This window comes from Dasypus novemcinctus, chromosome 2, assembly GCF_030445035.2.
Source record: "Dasypus novemcinctus isolate mDasNov1 chromosome 2, mDasNov1.1.hap2, whole genome shotgun sequence".
Taxonomy (NCBI): Eukaryota; Metazoa; Chordata; class Mammalia; order Cingulata; family Dasypodidae; genus Dasypus; species Dasypus novemcinctus.
The window spans coordinates 189,459,859-189,478,769 of NC_080674.1; the positions used below are offsets into that span (position 1 = coordinate 189,459,859).

Consider the following 18,911-nt stretch of genomic DNA (forward strand, 5'->3'; position numbering starts at 1 on the left):
TAATTCTTTCATGCTATTCTGCTTAGAAAATTAGGAAGTCACTGCTGGTCATATGCATGAGGTTTGTTCTGCTTCTGATTTTGGCTGCAGCATGCCTGTTTATGAAATAAAATATGCAAAGGATATTAAGATGATCTTCCTGGGTAGCATAGAGCTTGTTGCTCAGAAGCCACTTTAGAACTATCCAGCCTTGGTCCCTGGAATGGATCTAAACCATCCAGAAGGACCAGCCTTTGTTTTTCCTGGATTGCAGTCACCGGAGCACTGGCCACAGAGTGAGTGTCAACCCCTTTCACCTAACTTGAGTGGGTTAAGAAGAAGAGGAAGAGAAGTAAACAGAAAATTCTTTATTTTTCCATTTTCGTTTTAATTGTTTTTTCCATTTAGCCCATAGAACTTAATGGTAAAACACCAGATCAGGGAAGCAGATGTGGCTCAAGTAATAGAGCTTCTGCCTACCATATGGGAGGAACTGGGTTTGATCCCTGGGGCCTCCTGATGAAAAAGAAGAAGAGAAAGCATGCCCACGCAGCAAGCCAGTGCCCGCACAAGTGCCCACATGGTGAACCAGTGCCCACACAAGATGATACACATCAAAGAGAGACAAGGGGAGAGTCAAGGTTAAGCACAGCAGAAACCAGGAACTGAGGTGGCACTATTGACAGGGAACCTCTCTCCCTATTAGAGGTCTCCAGGATTGAATCCCAGTGAATCCTAGGGGAGAGAAAATGAAAAGAGAAGACAACACAGTCAGCAAAAACAGTAGGGCATGAGGAAGGAAGGGGGAAAATAAATAAATAAATCTTTAAAAAAAAACAAGATCAATTAAGAGTAGTAGATTACACAGGAATCCTGCTCCCATGTTGTTAAGTGTCTATTCCCACCAACATCTACACCTCTATGGGTCTCAGTTTCTCTGTTTGAAAAACAAGGAAATATATGATTTCCACTATCCCTCTCAGCTCTGAGGTATTCTTATTCTGAATCTGAGAATTAGTTTCCGTAGGGCCCTCCTCATGTCACGATTCCTCAGGCTGTAGATGAAGGGATTGACCAAGGGTGTCACCACTGTGAAGATGACGGTGGCCACTGTGTCCTGTACTGAGTAGGACGATGAAGGGTACATATAGACCCCCAGGATTGCCCCACAGAAGAAGGAGACCTCAGTGAGGTGGGATCCACATGTGGACAGCGCTTTCCTTATTCCCTGAATAGATGGGAATTTCAATACTTTAGAAAAGATGTAAGCATATGAGACAGTGATACATGTGAATGGCGTTAGAAAGATCAGTCCACCCACAGTAAAGACCACTAGGTTATTGATAAAAGTGTCTGAACAAGAGAGCGTCAGAATGGGGGAAGGGTCACAGAAGAAGTGGTGAAGAGTATTGTTAGAGCAAAACGTGAGTTGGACCATGAGGAGAATGTGTAGGAGAGCATGCAGATTTGTTATGACCCAAGACACGGCCACCAGAAGGACACAAAGTTTGGGCCTCATGATCATAGTGTAGTGAAGTGGGCTACAGATGGCTACGTAGCGGTCATACGCCATCACACTCAGGAGGAACCCATCCATGTTGGTGAAAGTGATGAAGAAGTAGATCTGGGTCATACATTCCACGTAAGAGATAGACCTGCTTCCCAATCTGTGATTCACCAGCATCTTGGGGATTGTGACTGATGAAGAGCAGATATCGACACAGGAGAGGGTGGCCAAGAAGAAGTACATGGGTGTGTGGAGATGACTGTCACAGGTGATGGCCAAGATGATGAGAAAGTTCCCAATGATGGTGACCAGGTACATCCACAAGAACAGTCCAGAGAGAACCTCTTCCTGCTCTGATTGCCCAGAGAGTCCCAGGAGAAGGAATTCTGTGACTCTAGTCTGGTTGTCTCTGTCCATACCTGTAGGGGAGAAATAGCATCACAGGGTAAAATTATATACCAACATCTGAACAAATTTTATTATTTGGCATTAGCTCATTTATTGAGAATAAACAAAAATTAATAATCTTACTAAATTTTACAGAAAAATCTTGATCAGTATCAATAATGCTTAATTACTAATGGCTACAGCTTTGTTTATTTCACTCCTGTTTACTGAGTGCCATCTATAGGTACTTTCATATATAGTACTTAATCTTATTATGGAAGTATTATATATCATTTGGCAGAAGAAACTGAGGTTTGGGGTGATTGGGTGACATGTCCAAATTCACAGAGCCAATGAAAGTTAAAGTTCCAAACCAGCTGACCTGCTTTTTCCCTTTATATCAGTTCTTAATCTTTATTGTTCCACAGACCCCTTTGCCAGTCAGATGAAAACAGATGCCTTACTCAATAGTATACTGTATTATTTAATTATTATATCATACCTGCAACAATTTGTCTCCACAAGAATAATGGGTTTTTTAAAATTTCAATTCAAGCTCACGGACCCCTTGTTAAGAACCCTTGCTCTCGGGAAACGGACTTTGGCCCAGTGGTTAGGGCGTCCATCTACCACATGGGAGGTCCGCGGTTCAAGCCCCGGGCCTCCTTGACCCGTGTGGAGCTGGCCCAAGCACAGTGCTGATGCGCGCAAGGAGTGCCCTGCCATGCAGGGGTGTCCCCCATGTAGTGGAGCCCCACATGCAAGGAGTGCACCCATAAGGAGAGCCGCCCAGCGCAAAGGAGGGAGCAGCCTGCCGAGGAATGGCGCCGCCCACACTTTCCGTGCCGCTGACGACAACAGAAGCGGACAGAGAAACAAGACGCAGCAAAAAGACACAGAAAACAGACAACCGGGGGAGGGGAGGGGAATTAAATAAAATAAAAAATAAATCTTTAAAAAAAAAAAAAAAGAACCCTTGCTTTATGTCATATTGATTCACTAGCTATAATACCTAATTTGATTAACTACCATTAACTGAAAAATTTAACCATGTGCCCAGCTTTGTACTAATTGCCATATTACAAGGCTGCAGGTGTTATCTGGGGCTTTTATAGTTTCCCAGAATTTTGAAAAATATATGGGCTTTAGTAGACCTGCCCGGTGTTTTGTCCTCAATCATTTTGCCACCATTAAGATGTCCCCTCAGTAGACTGCAGCTGTTGGCTCTGCTGCCTTGAGCATGCTGTTGAGATTGTGTGCCCAGCCCTGTCCCTCCTTTATGTTAGAAGAAAGTCAACAATTGTATCTAGATTATTGTACTGGATGAAAGGAATTTACTAACTGATAAAGAGCAAATTCACATGGTTCACCCAACAGATATCCCAGGACTAAGAAATCTTACTAGGTGGGGGTGGGGGGGGTGGGGAGGGGAGGAAGGTAAAGCATTATAATGCAGTTCCAAGGAAGAAATCATGGTATTTGAATAGTAAATGAGGGGATATGCATTCTGCAGCAATCAAAGGTCTGGGGAAAATGGAATAGAAAGAGGCAGGCAACTGCTATGTGAAGAAGCTTGCTTGACTGGGACAGGCAATTGTTTTAGGAGATAGGATGTACATAATATGGGGACAGTGACAGGTCAACCACTGTGAGACTTAAATTAGTAAAGTAAGGAGAAGTGCTGAGATATGCAGTCCCTTTTTCCCTGGACTACTTTTTTTTTTTCAAATTCTACTCAATTTATGCATTTTTTTAAAAAAATATATTACATTCAAAAAATATGAGGTCCCCATTCACCCCCACCGCCCCCACCCCACCACTCCCCCCACAGTAACACTCTCCCCCATCATCATGACACATCCATTGCATCTGGAGAGTACATCTCTGGGCATCGCTGCACCCCATGGCCTGTGGTCCACACCATAGCCCACACTCTCCCACATTCCATCCAGTGGGCCATGGGAGGACATACAGTGTCTGGCAATTGTCCCTGGAGCACCACCCAGGACAACTCCAAGACCCGAAAATGCCTCCACATCTCATCTCTTCCTCCCATTCCCCGCAGTTGGCCCTTCTTTGGAGCTGGTGTTTCTGCGTGATGGAACTGGACTCAGATGGGATCTCTTTTCACAAGCCTTTCATGCTACTTTACTGGAATTGTAGTTGGTGCTGGGGTTTAAGATATATCTAGGGGATTTGAATCTCTGGACTGACAATATGATAGCCAGGCCCTGAGCCTCAACAGACTTCAGCTCCTACACTCTGGTTTATTGGACTTACCCCACTCAGCTAACATGGAGTTGAAGAATATCAACCACCACACCATGGAGCACTGGACTACTTTTCATTCTACACAGAAACTAGAGCTTTTCAAAGAACATCCTCCAGAACCCTGGAATAAGGAAGTTGAAAGGTGAGGGAATGGTGGGGATGTCATCGACACAAACACGAGACTGTCTTGACCAACAGGTGTGAATATTTCAGTCTTAAGGATGGTAATTTTCCAAAATGTAAATGGAGGAAAAAGTCGAAAGAAGGGTAACAGGATTTTGGGAGGAATTTTTCCTCTTGTCTTACAATTGCCTCTATGAATCAAGACAGGGGCCAACAAGCTTGAAGTAGCCTATGTTCTCTTGATTATAGAGTCTATATTGAGAAAGCTGTTGGCTTTGGATATTTGAAAAAATACCAGCATTTCATGGTTTAAACCACAAAAGTGTTGAGAGTCCCCAGGAAGCCAGCTACTTCATGGTAGAGTATGCACTACATTCCTCATACTCTGGACATTCAGATGCAGCCTCTGAACTTTAATTGTTTCCCATACAGCTTCCTTAGAGGGAGACAGTGCACCTACGAGTACCCTGAGCAATGGCCTTTATTTTCTTTGACCCAAATAGGTAGATGTCTGGTGTCATGCATTGATCTCTTGTGAGTCTCATTAGTGTGTGACTGTCTCTGAGAAGCCTAACATGACTGCAGCACTGAGCGTTTGTGCTCCTGGACCTTTAAACCTGAGGCTGGGTAGTCCCTGGATGCCAGCCCAAGCTGATGCCCTTCTGTGGGGCTCTGCCTGGTATCCCAGGAGCCTCCATCAGAGACACATCTATTATGTGGGCACAGACCACAGTGGGTGGACATAGAGAAGCAACCGGCAAAAAGGTGTAGATGAGTGTCTTGCATGTCTGACAGAAGAATCTCTTCTGGGGAGGGCTTTTGGCTCTGACTTTTAGGAGCCTGCAGTGACAAATTCTAGCTTTGCCAGCCCTCATTACCCTGCTCTGGTTTTACTACTTACTTTCCTTTTCCATCTTGGAAACGTGTTTGTTCCGTTCTAGAATGAGCAGTACACCGTGAAAGGGGAAAGGCTTGTGCATGTCCAAACCAAGCGATATCCCCCCCGCCCCTTTTAACTTGGTGAGATGAGGAGGTATTTGGTGTGTCTGTTTTTCCAAATGGGAATCTCTGTGTTTGTGTCCACATGAACCTGTTTTGGAGGTAACGTTGCCCTCACCTGCTTTCCCAACCTTCTTACCTGGCTGTTCTCTGCTGCTCTCAGATGTGTTCACAGAATCCCCATCTTAGTTCTCTGTGCTTGTCCCTGGATGATGGGTATTTTAGTTAGGGATGAAGATGGAAGAACCTTCGAGGCGCTTTGACTTCCCAATTAGGTTCGGTTGATTGCATGGAAATAAATATATCCTCCATCGCTGAAGATTAGGAATTTTCTTGGGGATCAGGGCTGCAGTAGCTGCCAAGTTTGGGGACCCAAGAGTTCATTCCTCCTAGGTCCTCATTAGAGGCTCACATTTTGAGTGTTCTGTGTTTCTACTCTTTTGGGACATAGAGAATAGGAGTAAGAGAAAACTAGGTTCTTGTGCAAATGCTTGTTATATAAACTCAGACACTGACCTTTACCTTTCTCTATGTGTGCTCTCTACAATCACTGAGAGGATAAAAGGTAAAATACACATAAAGGTTTTACCAGTTGACAAATTTTAATTTAAAAACTAACAACTGCAGAGCAAAATGGCAAAACACTGAAATGCAAGAAAAATTTTCTTAAATGCCTACTTTCAAAGGAATATTTTATCATACCTGTCTCAAAACTTCATTGTTCCAGTAGTCAAACCTAAATACAGGGGAGCAGATGTAGCTCAAGGGGTGGAGCACCTGCTTCCAAGGTACAAGGTCCAGGCTCGATCCCCAGTAAATCTCAAAGACAAACAAATGAAAAACACAACTCTCATTGAGCAACAAATATAGCTCACTGGTTGTTTCCCATGTCCAAGGTCCTGGATTCAATCCCCAGGACATACTTTTAAAAAAAAAGTATATACTGATAATCACACCATCCCCAAATCCTCAAGACTGGAGAAGATCAATGGACTAAAGTAGACTTATTATTCTACTATAGACTCATTCCTACAGTGGAAGAACTCTTATCATTGGCATAAAAGCCGTGGCCACCAGAAGTCCTGAGGGATGGGAGAGGGAAGAATAGGTGTGATATGGGGGCATTTTCGGGACATTGGAGTCGTCCTGCATGGCATTGCCATGACGGACACAGACCATTCTATGTTTCATCATAACCGCAAAATTGTGTAGGACACAGTAGAAACTATAATGTGAACTGTAATCCATAGTTTGTAGCAATGCTTCAATATGTGTTCATCAATTGTAACAAATGTACCACACCAATGAAGGTTGTTGTTGATGTGGGAAAGTGTGGGGGCGGGAGGGAGTGGGGCATATGGGAATCCCTTATATTTTCGATGTAACATTTTGTAATCTAAAACTTCTTTAAAAATTTAAAAAAAATTAATTTAAAAATAAACACAAGTAAATAAATAAATAAATAATACTGATAATAGGGATTCGAATTACCAAATAAAAAGTCTGATCTAATAATTGTATACAAATATATGTATATAAATATACACAATTGACATACATATATTTCATTTGCATGTATATATATATATGGTACCCTAGACACAGAGAATATTAGAGTATTAGCCAATATTGAACTTCTTAAAGGGTTTGAATGAAAAACCATAAAAATTCCCTGAAATAAAGATTAATAGACTACTTATTCTGACCATAAAATAATAAAATCAGAAAAAATATATAATAAAGAAAAAAAAAACACTTTTAATTTTGTTAGATTTTAAAGTTGCTTATTTTATAGAGAATAAAAGTCATCCTTTTTAGTGTACAATTCTGTGAATTTTGACAAATATATACAATAATGCAACCACCATAACAACCGAGATATCAAATAATTTTTTAAAAGATTTATTTAGTTATTTATTAATCTCCCCTCCCCCCCCCCCCCCAACCAGGCTGTCTGTTCTCTGTGTTGATTTTGCTGCATCTTCTTTGTCCACTTCTGTTGTTGTCAGCGGCATGGGAATCTGTGTTTTTTTTGTTGCATCATCTTGTGTCAGCTGTCCATGTGTGCGGTGCCATTCCTGGGCAGGCTGCACTTTCTTTCGCGCTGGGCGGCTCTCCTTACGGGGCGCACTCCTTGCGCGTGGGGCTCCCCTACGTGGGGGACACCCCTGCGTGGCAGGGCACTCCTTGCGCTCATCAGCACTGCACATGGGCCAGCTCCACACGGGTCAAGGAGGCCCGGGGTTTGAACCGCGGACCTTGCATGTGGTAGACGGACGCCCTAACCACAGGGCCAAGTCCACCACCAAGATATCAAATAATTTGATCACCCCCCCAAAATTCTCTAATGACCCATTGTAGTGGAACCCTCCCATGAACCCCTAACCCCCACCCCAGCAATCACTCATGTTCCTGTATCTGTAGTTGGTCATTTTATTGCTGAGTAGTATGTCATTGTTTGGGTGTATCTGCATTGGTTTATCCATTCATCAGGTGAAGGACATTTGGGTTGCTTCCAGTTTTGATGAATTATGAATAAAGCCACTACAACCATTTGTATTTTGTGAACGTGAATTATTTGACTGAAACCCCTAGGAGTGGAATGACTAGGTCATATGGTAAGTGCACGTTTAACTTTATAAGAAAGTGTCAAAGTGTCTCCCAAGGACCTGCATCAGTTTGCATTCTAACCAGCAGTGCACTGGGAGTTTCTGTTAGTCTGCCTAACCATGATATTTTTAGGTTTTGTGTTTATTTTAAACTACATTGTAGTTTTAATTTGTATTTCTGAAGACTAATGGATTTGGCCATCTTTTCATAAGCTTCTTTGCCAGACACATACCTTGTTTGCTAAAGTGTCTGTCCAAATTTTTTACCACCACCACAACCACCACCCCACTTTATTTTGGTATATTCCTTGGGATTTTTTATGTAGAAAGTTTTATGTCATCTGCAAATAGGGTTAGCTTGTTTTTACTTTTCAATCTGTATGCCTTTTATTTCTTTTCTTGCTTTGTTACTCTTGGCTAGGACTTCCAGTAAAATGTTGAATAGGGGTGATGAGACATGTATCTTTGCTCTGTTCATCATCATAGGGGTAAAGCATTTGGTCTTTCACCATTAAATAACGTGTTAGTGATACCAGATTTTGTCTAGGTTCTTGACTATGCTGCAGAAATGACTTTCAAGAGCACACTGGGTGAGTTAGGCCAGTAATTTATTCAGGCAGGGAGGGACGAGAAATGGTAGAAAATTACAGACCATGGCTCCCAGGTGAACAGGAAGGGGCTGAAAAGTGATAAAGCGGCTGATTTACAGGCTACGATGCCCCATTATAGATTATAAATGCCCAGGCTTTACTTGTGTGGTCACATGGCTGAGGAAAATGGCGAGAGTGGTACTCAGAGGGAAGGACAGGGGTCCACAGGCAAGGGCCAGAGGTTGCTCAGGACTAGTCCTAGCTTGTTGAACTGTTGATTATTCAACCCCTTTGCTAATGGCAGGGGAGGAGTTCCAGTTGTTTGCTGTTTTGATTGGTTACCCCACCCATCAGTCCCCCATGAAGGCCCAATGACAAAGTCCTTGGGGAACATCTGGGGCTTCTCCTGGCTTCCAGTGGAAGTCTTTGATGTGATGGCAGAATCTTGGAGAGGGCCTTCCAGCACCTTTCCTGGGGGTTATTGATGTCCACGTGGACTCTCTGCCAGGTTCCAGATCCATCTGTTCATTCTCTCTCTTACTGGCCTGCTTCATCAGTGCTAGGTTTTTTTGTAGAAGCCCTTTACCAGACTGAGGAATGTCCCTTCTATTCAGAATGTCCTGAGAGTTTTTACAGTTCCTTGATTTGGGGGACTGGGCCCCCAATCTATTTTTTTATTAGTAAAGTTGTAGGTTTCCAGAAAAATCTTGGATTGAATTTTGGTTTTGATTCATAGTTAAAGAAGCTTTACCTACATCCAAGGTATGGAGGAATGCACTCGTGATTTCCTCTAGTATTTGTGATTTGAGTTTTCACATTTCAATCTGTTTTATGTGGAGGTTCTACCTATGTGTGGTATGAGGACTAAATCTTCTTTTCTCTCTTTCCAAATGGCTATCCAGTTGTCCCTGCACTGGATAGTAAACTGTCCTCAAATTCCCCCTTGATTCGAAGTTCCGCCTTTTTCATGTTAGTTTAATTACAGTACTTTTATTGTTTTGTTTTGGTTTTGAGTTACCAGGGCTGGGGATTGAACCTGGGGCCTTGTATGTGCGAAGCCAGCACTCAGCCACTGAGCCACCTCGGCTCCCATGCACTGGTTTTTTTCATTTGTTTGCTGTATTTTTTTTTTTTTTTAGGAGGCACTGGGAACTGAACCCAGGACCTCCCATGTGGGAAGCAGGTGCTCAGCTTCTCAAGCCACACCCACTCCCCCAGTATAGTATTTGTATAATAGTCTGTTAATCCAAGTACATAACATGAAATTTTACTTATTCAACTTTTCTTTAATGTATATCTACAGTTATTTGTGATTTTCTTCACATAGACCGTGCTCATTAGTTTTTCATTATTTCATTTTTTTCTAAACTGAAGTTTATCTTTTTAATTGAGGTTTCATCCACATACTGGAAAACTTACTCTTTCTGGTACACATTTGTATGAGTTCAACAAATGCATGCAGTCATTTAAATACCAAAGCAATCAAGATAACAAACTGTTCTCTCGGTCAAAAAAAATATTCCCTTCATCCTCTTTGTAGTCAACCCTTCTCCCAAACCCAGCTCTTTCTTTCCACTTTTACATTCCATGAATTGTACTGGGAGGTATGAGAAATGAGCCTCTATTTCAATACTCACTATGCTGAAGTCAAACTTTTCTGCCTAATTTGTTTTGCTTGGCTTCCGAGGAGGTGTCCCAAATGGCTAATTAGCTCTGCGTGGAAAGTGACTGTGGGGAAGGACAGGTGCATCCTGGGAGACCAGCTTCCAGAGGGAAGAGCTCTCGCACTCCTGGCTCTCTGCTCCCTGACCCTGGAGGGCATCTGCAGACACAAGTGCCCTAGGCAGGGAGCAAGGCAGGTGCTAGTACAACGCTGCTCTTGAATTTGTGATGAGTTCAGGTTACGTGCCTCAGGAGTGGGGAAACTGTGGCCTGCTCATCTGGTACAAAAAGAGTACGTGACCCGCAGCAAACCTCAACATACATATTTGTCTCTGGAGTAACTGCTGAGTTGATTATAAACAGGGGATGACGGGCCTCCTCCTTGACAGTCACTCAAGTACCTACCTTAGAAGATCTCCAGGGGCCTCTGGAGCGTAGCATTTAGGACACATTCTCTCCCTGTGCCTACTCAGCTGGCCTGTAGCCATTTCTCAGGGGGCAGTAGAAAAGAAGCAAGAAGTGTCTTCAGCAGTACCAGCTTAACCACCGAGGCTTATGGAGAAGCCATCCGTGTATGACCTCTCCTGCCAGGCCACAGCAGCAAGCAAGGCAGACCCTTTTGTTCTTCTTCTTACTCCATGCTGCCAAACTGTTGGTATTTTTTTTCCTCTTGCAAACAGGTTTTACTGTTTGCCAAGTGTTGACGTCTACACCGAGATTAATTTTGGGCAGGCATGTGGATGGAGCACATAGAGTAATTATCCCCGTGACTGTGTACCCTTGAGCATGTGTACTGACATCCCTCATTCCTCACCCTCCTCAAACCCAAATTTTGCTAGAGAGTTGAGGAAGAGAGGAAATGAGCAATAAATCCTTCACCCAGAATCATGGCTTCTTCCAGTCGGCCCTGCTGCCTCCCTGGATCACAGGCTCAGTGAGATCATATTATGAAATCTTTCCAGATCTTGGAGAAACCCATTTGGTACCTTGGTTCCACTACTTTTCAATTGCACCACTATGATTTTGAAATCAAGGACAGGTCACTTTCCGTTTTTCCATTGACATTGCTTACCACATCATCATTTATTCTTTAACACTTGTCCTGGAGGATTAACAAAAAAATCTGCTCTACTAAGCTTTTTAAGGGTTACACCAATGTGTAAGCTGTGATACTTGCTCAAAATAAGCATGTAATGTACTATAATAGCGGGGATGAGATATGCATGCAGATATGCATAATGCAAGAATATGATGAGGTCAAGAGGAGACCCTGCACGGAAAGCAGACTTGGCCCAGTGGTTAGGGCGTCCGTCTACCACATGGGAGGTCCGCGGTTCAAACCCTGGGCCTCCTTGACCCGTGTGGAGCTGGCCCATGCGCAGTGCTGATGCGCGCAAGGAATGCCGTGTCACGCAGGAGTGTCCCCCACGTAGGGGAGCCCCATGTGCAAGGAATGTGCCCCGTAAGGAGAGCCGCCCAGCACGAAAGAAAGTGCAGCCTGCCCAGGAATGGCACCACCCACATGGAGAGTTGACACAACAAGATGACGCAACAGAAAGAAACACAGATTCCCGTGCTGCTGACAACAACAGAAGCGGACAAAGAAGAACACGCAGCCAATGGACACAGAGAACAGACAACCAGGGTGAGGGGGAAGGGGAGAGAAATGAATAAATAAATAAATCTTTAAAAAAAAAAAAAGAAGACACCTTCCTAAAAGAATAGAAAAACAAGCTGCAGAATGGGGAAAATACATGCAAATCATATGCCACATGAAAAACTTCTATCTAGGATATAAAAAGAATACCCAAAACAACAGTAAGCACACAAACACACACACACAAATGATCCAATAAACAGGGGGAAATATTTGAACAGACATTTCAAGAAAGAAGATGCACAAATAACAAATAAACTCATAAAAAGAGATGCTCAATATACTTAACCACTAGAAAAATTCCATCTTAAACCACAGTGAGATACCATTATGTAGTGACAATACCAAGTGCTAGTGAAGATACAGAGCACCTGGACCTCTCATAGATTGCTGGTGGGGATACAGGATGGTTTAGCCACTCCGGAAAATTATTTTGCAATTTATAGTTAATGTAAATATGTAATTTTATAAAACCCTGGAATCTTTCTTCTGGATATTTATCCCAGATAAAAGGAAACACAAAACCTCTATGCTAAGGTCTATGACAAATTTATGGATTCTGTAGAATACTACTTAGCAATAACAATGAACAAAATGGGACGTGGATATTGCTCAAGTAATAGGGCCTCCGCATACCACATGGGAGCACCTGATTTCAATCCCTGGGACCTCCTGATGCAAAGAAGAAGAGAAAGTTGCCTGCGTGGTGAGCCAGTGACCACGTGTCAGCTGAGAGCCCACACGGTGAGCCGAGTGATTCCGCAACTACCTGCGTGGCGAGCTGAGTGCCCGTGCAGCAAGCAAGTGCCCATGCAACAAGCTAAGCGCCCACACGGTGAGCCAGTGACCACACAAGTGAGTCACACAGCAAGATGATGACTCAACAAGAGAGAGAGGGAGGGAAGAGTCAAGGTGAAGTGCAGCAGGGACCAGGAACTGAGGTGGCACAATTGACAGGGAACCTCTCTCCACATCAGAGGTCCCCAGAATCGAAACCTGGTGAACTGTAGAGGAGAAAGATGAAAAGAGAAGACAAAAAGAGAAATAGATACAGAAGATCATTCATGAATGGATGTAGCAAAAACAGCAGAGTGTGGGGGAGGGAAAGAACAAAATTATTGATACGTGCAACAAAATGGATGAGACTCATAGATATTATGCTAATTTAAAGAAACAAGATTGAAAAGGTTGCATATCCATGATCCATCTTCGGGGAAAGGCAAAACTCTACAGATAAACAACATAACAATGGTTGCCAGGGTTAGGACTGGAGAATTTGACAACAAAAGGACAGCAAGGGGAAATTTTGGAGGTGATAAACTGTCCTATATGGTGGTTACATGACTCTGTAGATGTCTTGAAATTCAGAGAAAACTGTATACCAAAAATCAATTTTACTGTATGAAAAATAAAAGTTAAAATAACAACAAAAAGAAAAGTGAAAATGACTGAATACCTCAAGAGAAGTCTTGTCAGGACCAGCTTGGCCCCAAATTGTTAGAAGCTGCTTAGCCTTGGATAAGTTAAAGTCTCTGTGACTCAATATCCTCATTCTCTAACATGAGAACATTTGCAGTATCGCCTCATTATGTTGTGTGAGGGCTAAGTAAGATAATACAGGGGTAATACCAAAACATATTACAAGCACTCAGAAAATATCAGCTCTTAATATTATTATGGAAAATAAGATAGTTTGGGTAAGAATGGTGAAATTTTGGTTGTCATATATACATACACTGCATGTTTCCAATTCCTGCTGCTTTTGAGTTCTCAAACCCAAACCAGTCTAAATATGGCTTCTCCACTCTTCACACAGGAGAACACATAGAGCAGTTGACTCTAAAGAATTTGTTTCTAAACACATTTGCAATACCAAGTCCAACGTGGCGGCCAGTTTCTTAAAAGGCAATATTGCTGGCCCCACCCTTAAAACATAAATGCAATGATCACTCAATCTACCTGAGCCTCAGGTTAATTTAAATCTTTATAAAGGAATCATAGGAACATCCCTTCTACAGGTAGTGAATTAATGGCTTCTGACTTATGAGCACCTGTCAGATGCATATGTAAAAATGTGATCATGATCACATTTCATTAATTTAAGCAAAGGTGGTGGGTGAAGTACTGTACTGTGCTTTCAAATAGTATCGCTCTTTGAAAAAATGAGAAAATGTATGATTTCCAAGAGCCCTCTCAGTTCTAAAATGTTCTAATCTAGGATCTTAACAAAACGAGTCTCTGGAGAATGAGTTTCCCTAGGGCCCTCTGCATGTCACGATTCCTCAGGCTGTAGATGAAGGGATTGACCAGGGGTGTCACCACTGTGAAGATGACGGTGGCCACTATGTCCTGTATTGAGTAGGACGATGAAGGGTGCATATAGACCCCCAGGATTGCCCCATAGAAGAGGGAGACCACAGTGAGGTGGGATCCACATGTGGACAGCGCTTTCCTTATTCCCTGAATAGATGGGAATTTCAATACTTGAGAAAAGATATAAGCATATGAGACAGTGATACATGTGAATGGTGTTAGAAAGATCAGTCCACCCTCAGTAAACACCACCAGGTCATTGATAAAGGTGTCTGAACAAGAGAGCTTCAGAATGGAATAAGGATCACAGAAGAAGTGGTGAAGAGTATTGTTGGAACAAAACGTGAGCTGTACTATGAGGAGAGTATGTAGGAGAGCATTCAGGTTTGTTATAAGCCAAGACACAGCCACCAGAAGAACACAGAGTTTTGGTCTCATGATCATTCTGTAGTGAAGTGGGCTACAGATGGCTACGTAGCGGTCATACGCCATCACACTCAGGAGGAACCCATCCATGTTGGTGAAAGTGATGAAGAAGTACATCTGGGTCATACATTCCGCGTAAGAGATAGACCTGCTTCCCAATATGCGATTCACCAGTATCTTGGGGATCGTGACTGATGAAGAGCAGATATCGACACAGGAGAGGGTGGCCAAGAAGAAGTACATGGGTGTGTGGAGTTGACTGTCACAGGTGATGGCCAAGATGATGAGAAAGTTCCCAATGATGGTGACCAGGTACATCCACAAGAACAGTCCAGAGAGAATCTCCTCCTGCTCTGATTGCCCAGAGAGTCCCAGGAGAAGAAATTCTGTGACTCTTGTCTGGTTGTCTCTGTCCATACCTGCAGGAGAGACATAGCATCACAGGGTAAAATCATATACCAACATTTGAGCAAATTGTATTATTTGGGATTAGCTCATTCATTGAGAATTTAAAAAACTAATAATATGATTAGTTTTACAGAAAAATCTTGATCAATTTCAGCAATGCTTAACTACTGATGGTTACAGCTTTATTTATTTCACTCCTGTTTACTGAGTGCCATCTATAGGTACTTTCATATATCAAATTTCCAAACCAGTGCCATGTCAGTTGGTCCTACTTTGGAGTTTGTGTTTCCGTATGATGGAGCAGGACTCAGATGTGATCTTTGTTCACAAGCCTCTCCTGTTACTTTTACTGGACCTCTGGTTGGCGCTGGGGTTTAGTGTATACCCAGGGGACCTGAATCTCTGGACTGTCCATGTGATAGCCAGGCTCTGAGCCTCAACAGACTTGCAATTCCTACCCTCTGATTTATTGGACTTACCCCAGCCAGCTCTCAGGGAGGCGAAGAAGGTCCACCACCACCCCAGGGAGCCAAGAGTGCCTACAACTGAAAGAAGGAGAATTGCATCCATCATCCATGTGGAATCTAAGCCCCCTCTTGATATAGAGGTGGAATGGACACAACCATTCCAGGGTCCACAGGATGGAGGAATAGAGTATGGATTAGAGTAGACTTACTGATATTCTATTCATGAACTATTGTGATTAGTAATTGAAGAAAATGTAGCATCGAGGTGGAGAAAGTGGCCATGGTAGCTGCTGAGGGTACGGAGTGGGAAGAAGAGATGTGATGTGGGGGCATTTTCGGGACTTGGAGTTGTCCTGGGTGGTACTGCAAGGACAGGTCCGGACATTGAATGCCCTCCTATGGCCCACTGGGTGGACTGGGGGAGAGTGTAAAGTATAATGTGGACCATTGACCATGTGGTGCAGCAGTGCTCAGAGATTTATTCACCAAGTGCAATGAATGTCTCATGATGATGAGGGAAGTTGTTGTTGTGGGAGGAATGGGGATTGTGTGCCCAGCCCTGTACCTCCTTTTTGTTAGAAGAAAATCAACAATTGTATCTAGATTATTATACTGGATGAAAGGAATTTACTAATTGATAAAGAGCAAATACACCTGGTTCATCCAACAGATATCCCAGGTCTAAGAAATCATACTAAGTGTGTGTGTGTGGGGGGGGGGGGGGCTAGAGAAAGCATTAAAATGCAGTTCCAAGAAAGAAATCATGGTAGTTGAATAGTAAAGGGCGGGGGGTGGATATGCATTCTGCAGCAATCAAAGGTCTGGGGAAAATGGAATGGAAAGAGGCAGGCAACTGCTAATGTGAAGAAGCTTGCTTGACTGGGACAGGCAATTGTTTTAGGGGATAGGATGTACATAATATGGGGACAGTGACACGTCAACCACTGTGAGAGTTAAATTAGTAAAGTAAGGAGAAGTGCTAAGATATGCAGTCCCTTTTTCCCTGGACTACCTTCAATTCTAGACAGAAACTAGAGCTTTTCAAAGAAGATCCTCCAGAAGACCTGGAATAAGGAAGTTGAGAGGTGAGGGAGTGGTGGGGATGTCATCGACACAAACACGAGAGTGTCTTGACCAACCGGTGTGAATATTTCAGTCTTAAGGGCAGGTAGTGGGCGTCAGACTTGGCCCAGTGGTTAGAGCATCCATCTACCATACGGGAGGTCTGTGGTTCAAACCCCGGGCCTCCTTCACACGCGTGCAGCTGGCCCACATGCAGTGCTGATGTGCACAAGGAGTGCCGTGCCACGCAGGTGTGTCCCCGCGTAGGGGAGCCCCACGCACAAGGAGTTGGCTCTATAAGGAGAGCTGCCCAGCACAAAAGAAAGTGCAGCCTGCCTAAGAATGGTGCCACCCACAAGGAGACTGATTGCAGCAAGATGACGCAACAAAAAGAAACACAGATTCCCGTGCTACTGACAACAACAGAAGTGGACAAAGAAGACACAGCAAATAGACACAGAGAACAGACAACCGGGGTGGGGGTGAGGGGAAGAGAAATAAATAAATAAATAAGTAAATAAATCTTAAAAAAAAAAAAAAGGGACAGGTAGTTTTCCAAAGTGGAAATGGAGGAAAAAGTTGAAAGTAGGGTAACGGGATGTTGGGAGGAATTTTTCCTGCTCTCCTTGAATTGCTTCAATGGCCCAAGACGAGGCCAACAAGCTCAAAGTAGTCCATCCTCTCTTGATTATACAGTCTATACTGAAAGAGCTGTTGGCTTTGGATATTTGAAAAAATACCAGCATTTCAGGGTTTAAAAACCAAAAAAATGTTGAGAGTGCTCAGGAAGACAGCTACTTCATGGTAGACTATGCACTATATACCTCATACTCTGAACATTCAGATGCAGCCTCTGAACTTTAATTGTTTCCCATACAGCTTCCTTAGAGGGAGACAGTGCACCTACCAGTGCCCTTGGCAATGGCCATTATTTTCTTTGACCTAAATAGGTTGATGTCTGGTATCATGCATTGATCTCTCGTGAGACTTGTTAGTGTGTGACTGTCTCTGAGAAGCCTGATGTGACTGCAGCACTGAGCGTTTGTGCTCCTGGACCTTTAAACCTGAGGCTGGGTAGTCCCTGGATGCCAGCCCAAGCTGATGCCCTTCTGTGGGGCTCTGCCTGGTATCCCAGGAGCCTCCACTGGGGACACATCTATTATGTGGGCACAGATCACAGAGGGTGGACATAGAGAAGCAACTGGCAAAAAGGTGTAGATGAGTGCCTTGAATGTCTGACAGAAGAACCTCTTCTGGGGAGGGCTCTTGGCTCTGACTTTCTGGCCAGGACTTTTAGGAGCCTGCAGTGACTCATTCTAGCCTTGCCAGCCCTGGTTACCCTGCTCTGGTTTTACTACTTACAGTTTATTCCAATCTTGGAAACGTGTTTATTCTGTTCCAGAATGACCAGTACACCCTGAAAGGGGAAAGGCTTGTGCATGTCCAAAACAGGAGATATTCCCCTCACCCCCTTTTAACTTGGTAAGATGAGGAGGAAATGGTGTGTCTGTTTTTCCAAATGGGAATCTGTGTGTTTGTGTCCATGTGAATCTGTTGTTGGAGATAACATTGCCCTCACCTGCTTTCCCAACCTTCTTACCTGGCTGCTCTCTGCTCCTCTCAGATGTGTTCACAGAATCCCCATCTCTAGTTCTCTGTGCTTGTCCCTGGATGATGGCAATTTTTATTAAGGATGAAGATGGAGGAACCTTTGAGATGCTTTGACTCCTAAGGCAGGCTTTGGTGATTGGGTGGAAATAAATACACCCTCCATCCCTGAAGATCAGGAATTTTCTTGGGGATCAGGGCTGCAGTAGCTGCCAAGTTTGGGGACCCAAGAGTTCATTCCTCCTAGGTCCTCATTAGAGGCTCACCTTCTGAGTGTTCTGTGTTTCTATTCTTTTGGGACACAGAGAATAGGAGTAAGAGAAAACTAGATTCTTGTGCAAATGCTTGTTTTACAAACTCAGACACTGACCTTTACCTTTCTCTATGTGTGCTCTCTAAAATCACTGAGAGGATAAAAGGTAAAATACACATAAAGGTTTTACCAGTTGACAAATTTTAATTTAAAAACTAACAACTGCAGAGCAAAATGGCAAAACACTGAAATACAAGAAAAATTTTCTTAAATGCCTACTTTCAAAGGAATATTTTATCATACCTGTCTCAAAACTTCATTATTCCAGTAGTCAAACCTAAATACAGGGGAGCAGATGTAGCTCAAGTGGTGGAGCACCTGCTTCCAAGGTACAAGGTCCAGGTTCGATCCCCAGTAAATCTCAAAGACAAACAAATGAAAAACACAACTCTCACTGAGGAACCGCTGGAGCTCAGTGGTGGAGCACCTGTTTCCCATGTCCAAGGTCCTGGGTTCAGTCCCCAGTACCTCCTAAAAATAATCAAGTATATACTGATAATCACACCATCCCCAAATCCTCAAGATTGGGG

At 43.3% G+C, this 18,911-nt stretch overlaps 2 protein-coding genes across 2 annotated transcripts; both read right to left on the reverse strand.

Moving 5' to 3' along the window:
* Positions 1-585: 585 nt before the first annotated feature.
* LOC101415389 (olfactory receptor 1J2-like) lies at positions 586-5,703 on the reverse strand. Its single transcript, XM_058306347.2, has 2 exons — positions 5,406-5,703; positions 586-1,905 (listed from the first exon to the last, which is right to left on the reverse strand). The coding sequence occupies exon 2, from the start codon at positions 1,901-1,903 to the stop codon at positions 959-961; it is 945 nt and encodes a 314-aa protein (XP_058162330.1). The 5' UTR covers positions 1,904-1,905; positions 5,406-5,703; the 3' UTR covers positions 586-958.
* An 8,295-nt stretch (positions 5,704-13,998) lies between these two features.
* On the reverse strand, positions 13,999-14,940 carry LOC101414954 (olfactory receptor 1f45-like). Its single transcript, XM_004458308.2, has one exon. The coding sequence runs from the start codon at positions 14,938-14,940 to the stop codon at positions 13,999-14,001; it is 942 nt and encodes a 313-aa protein (XP_004458365.2).
* Positions 14,941-18,911: the final 3,971 nt, after the last annotated feature.

Excerpts from the sequence above, each read along its gene's own strand:
- LOC101415389 (XM_058306347.2), bottom strand. The coding sequence starts at position 1,903 with ATGGACAGAGACAACCAGACTAGAGTCACAGAATTCCTTCTCCTGGGA.
- LOC101414954 (XM_004458308.2), bottom strand. The coding sequence starts at position 14,940 with ATGGACAGAGACAACCAGACAAGAGTCACAGAATTTCTTCTCCTGGGA.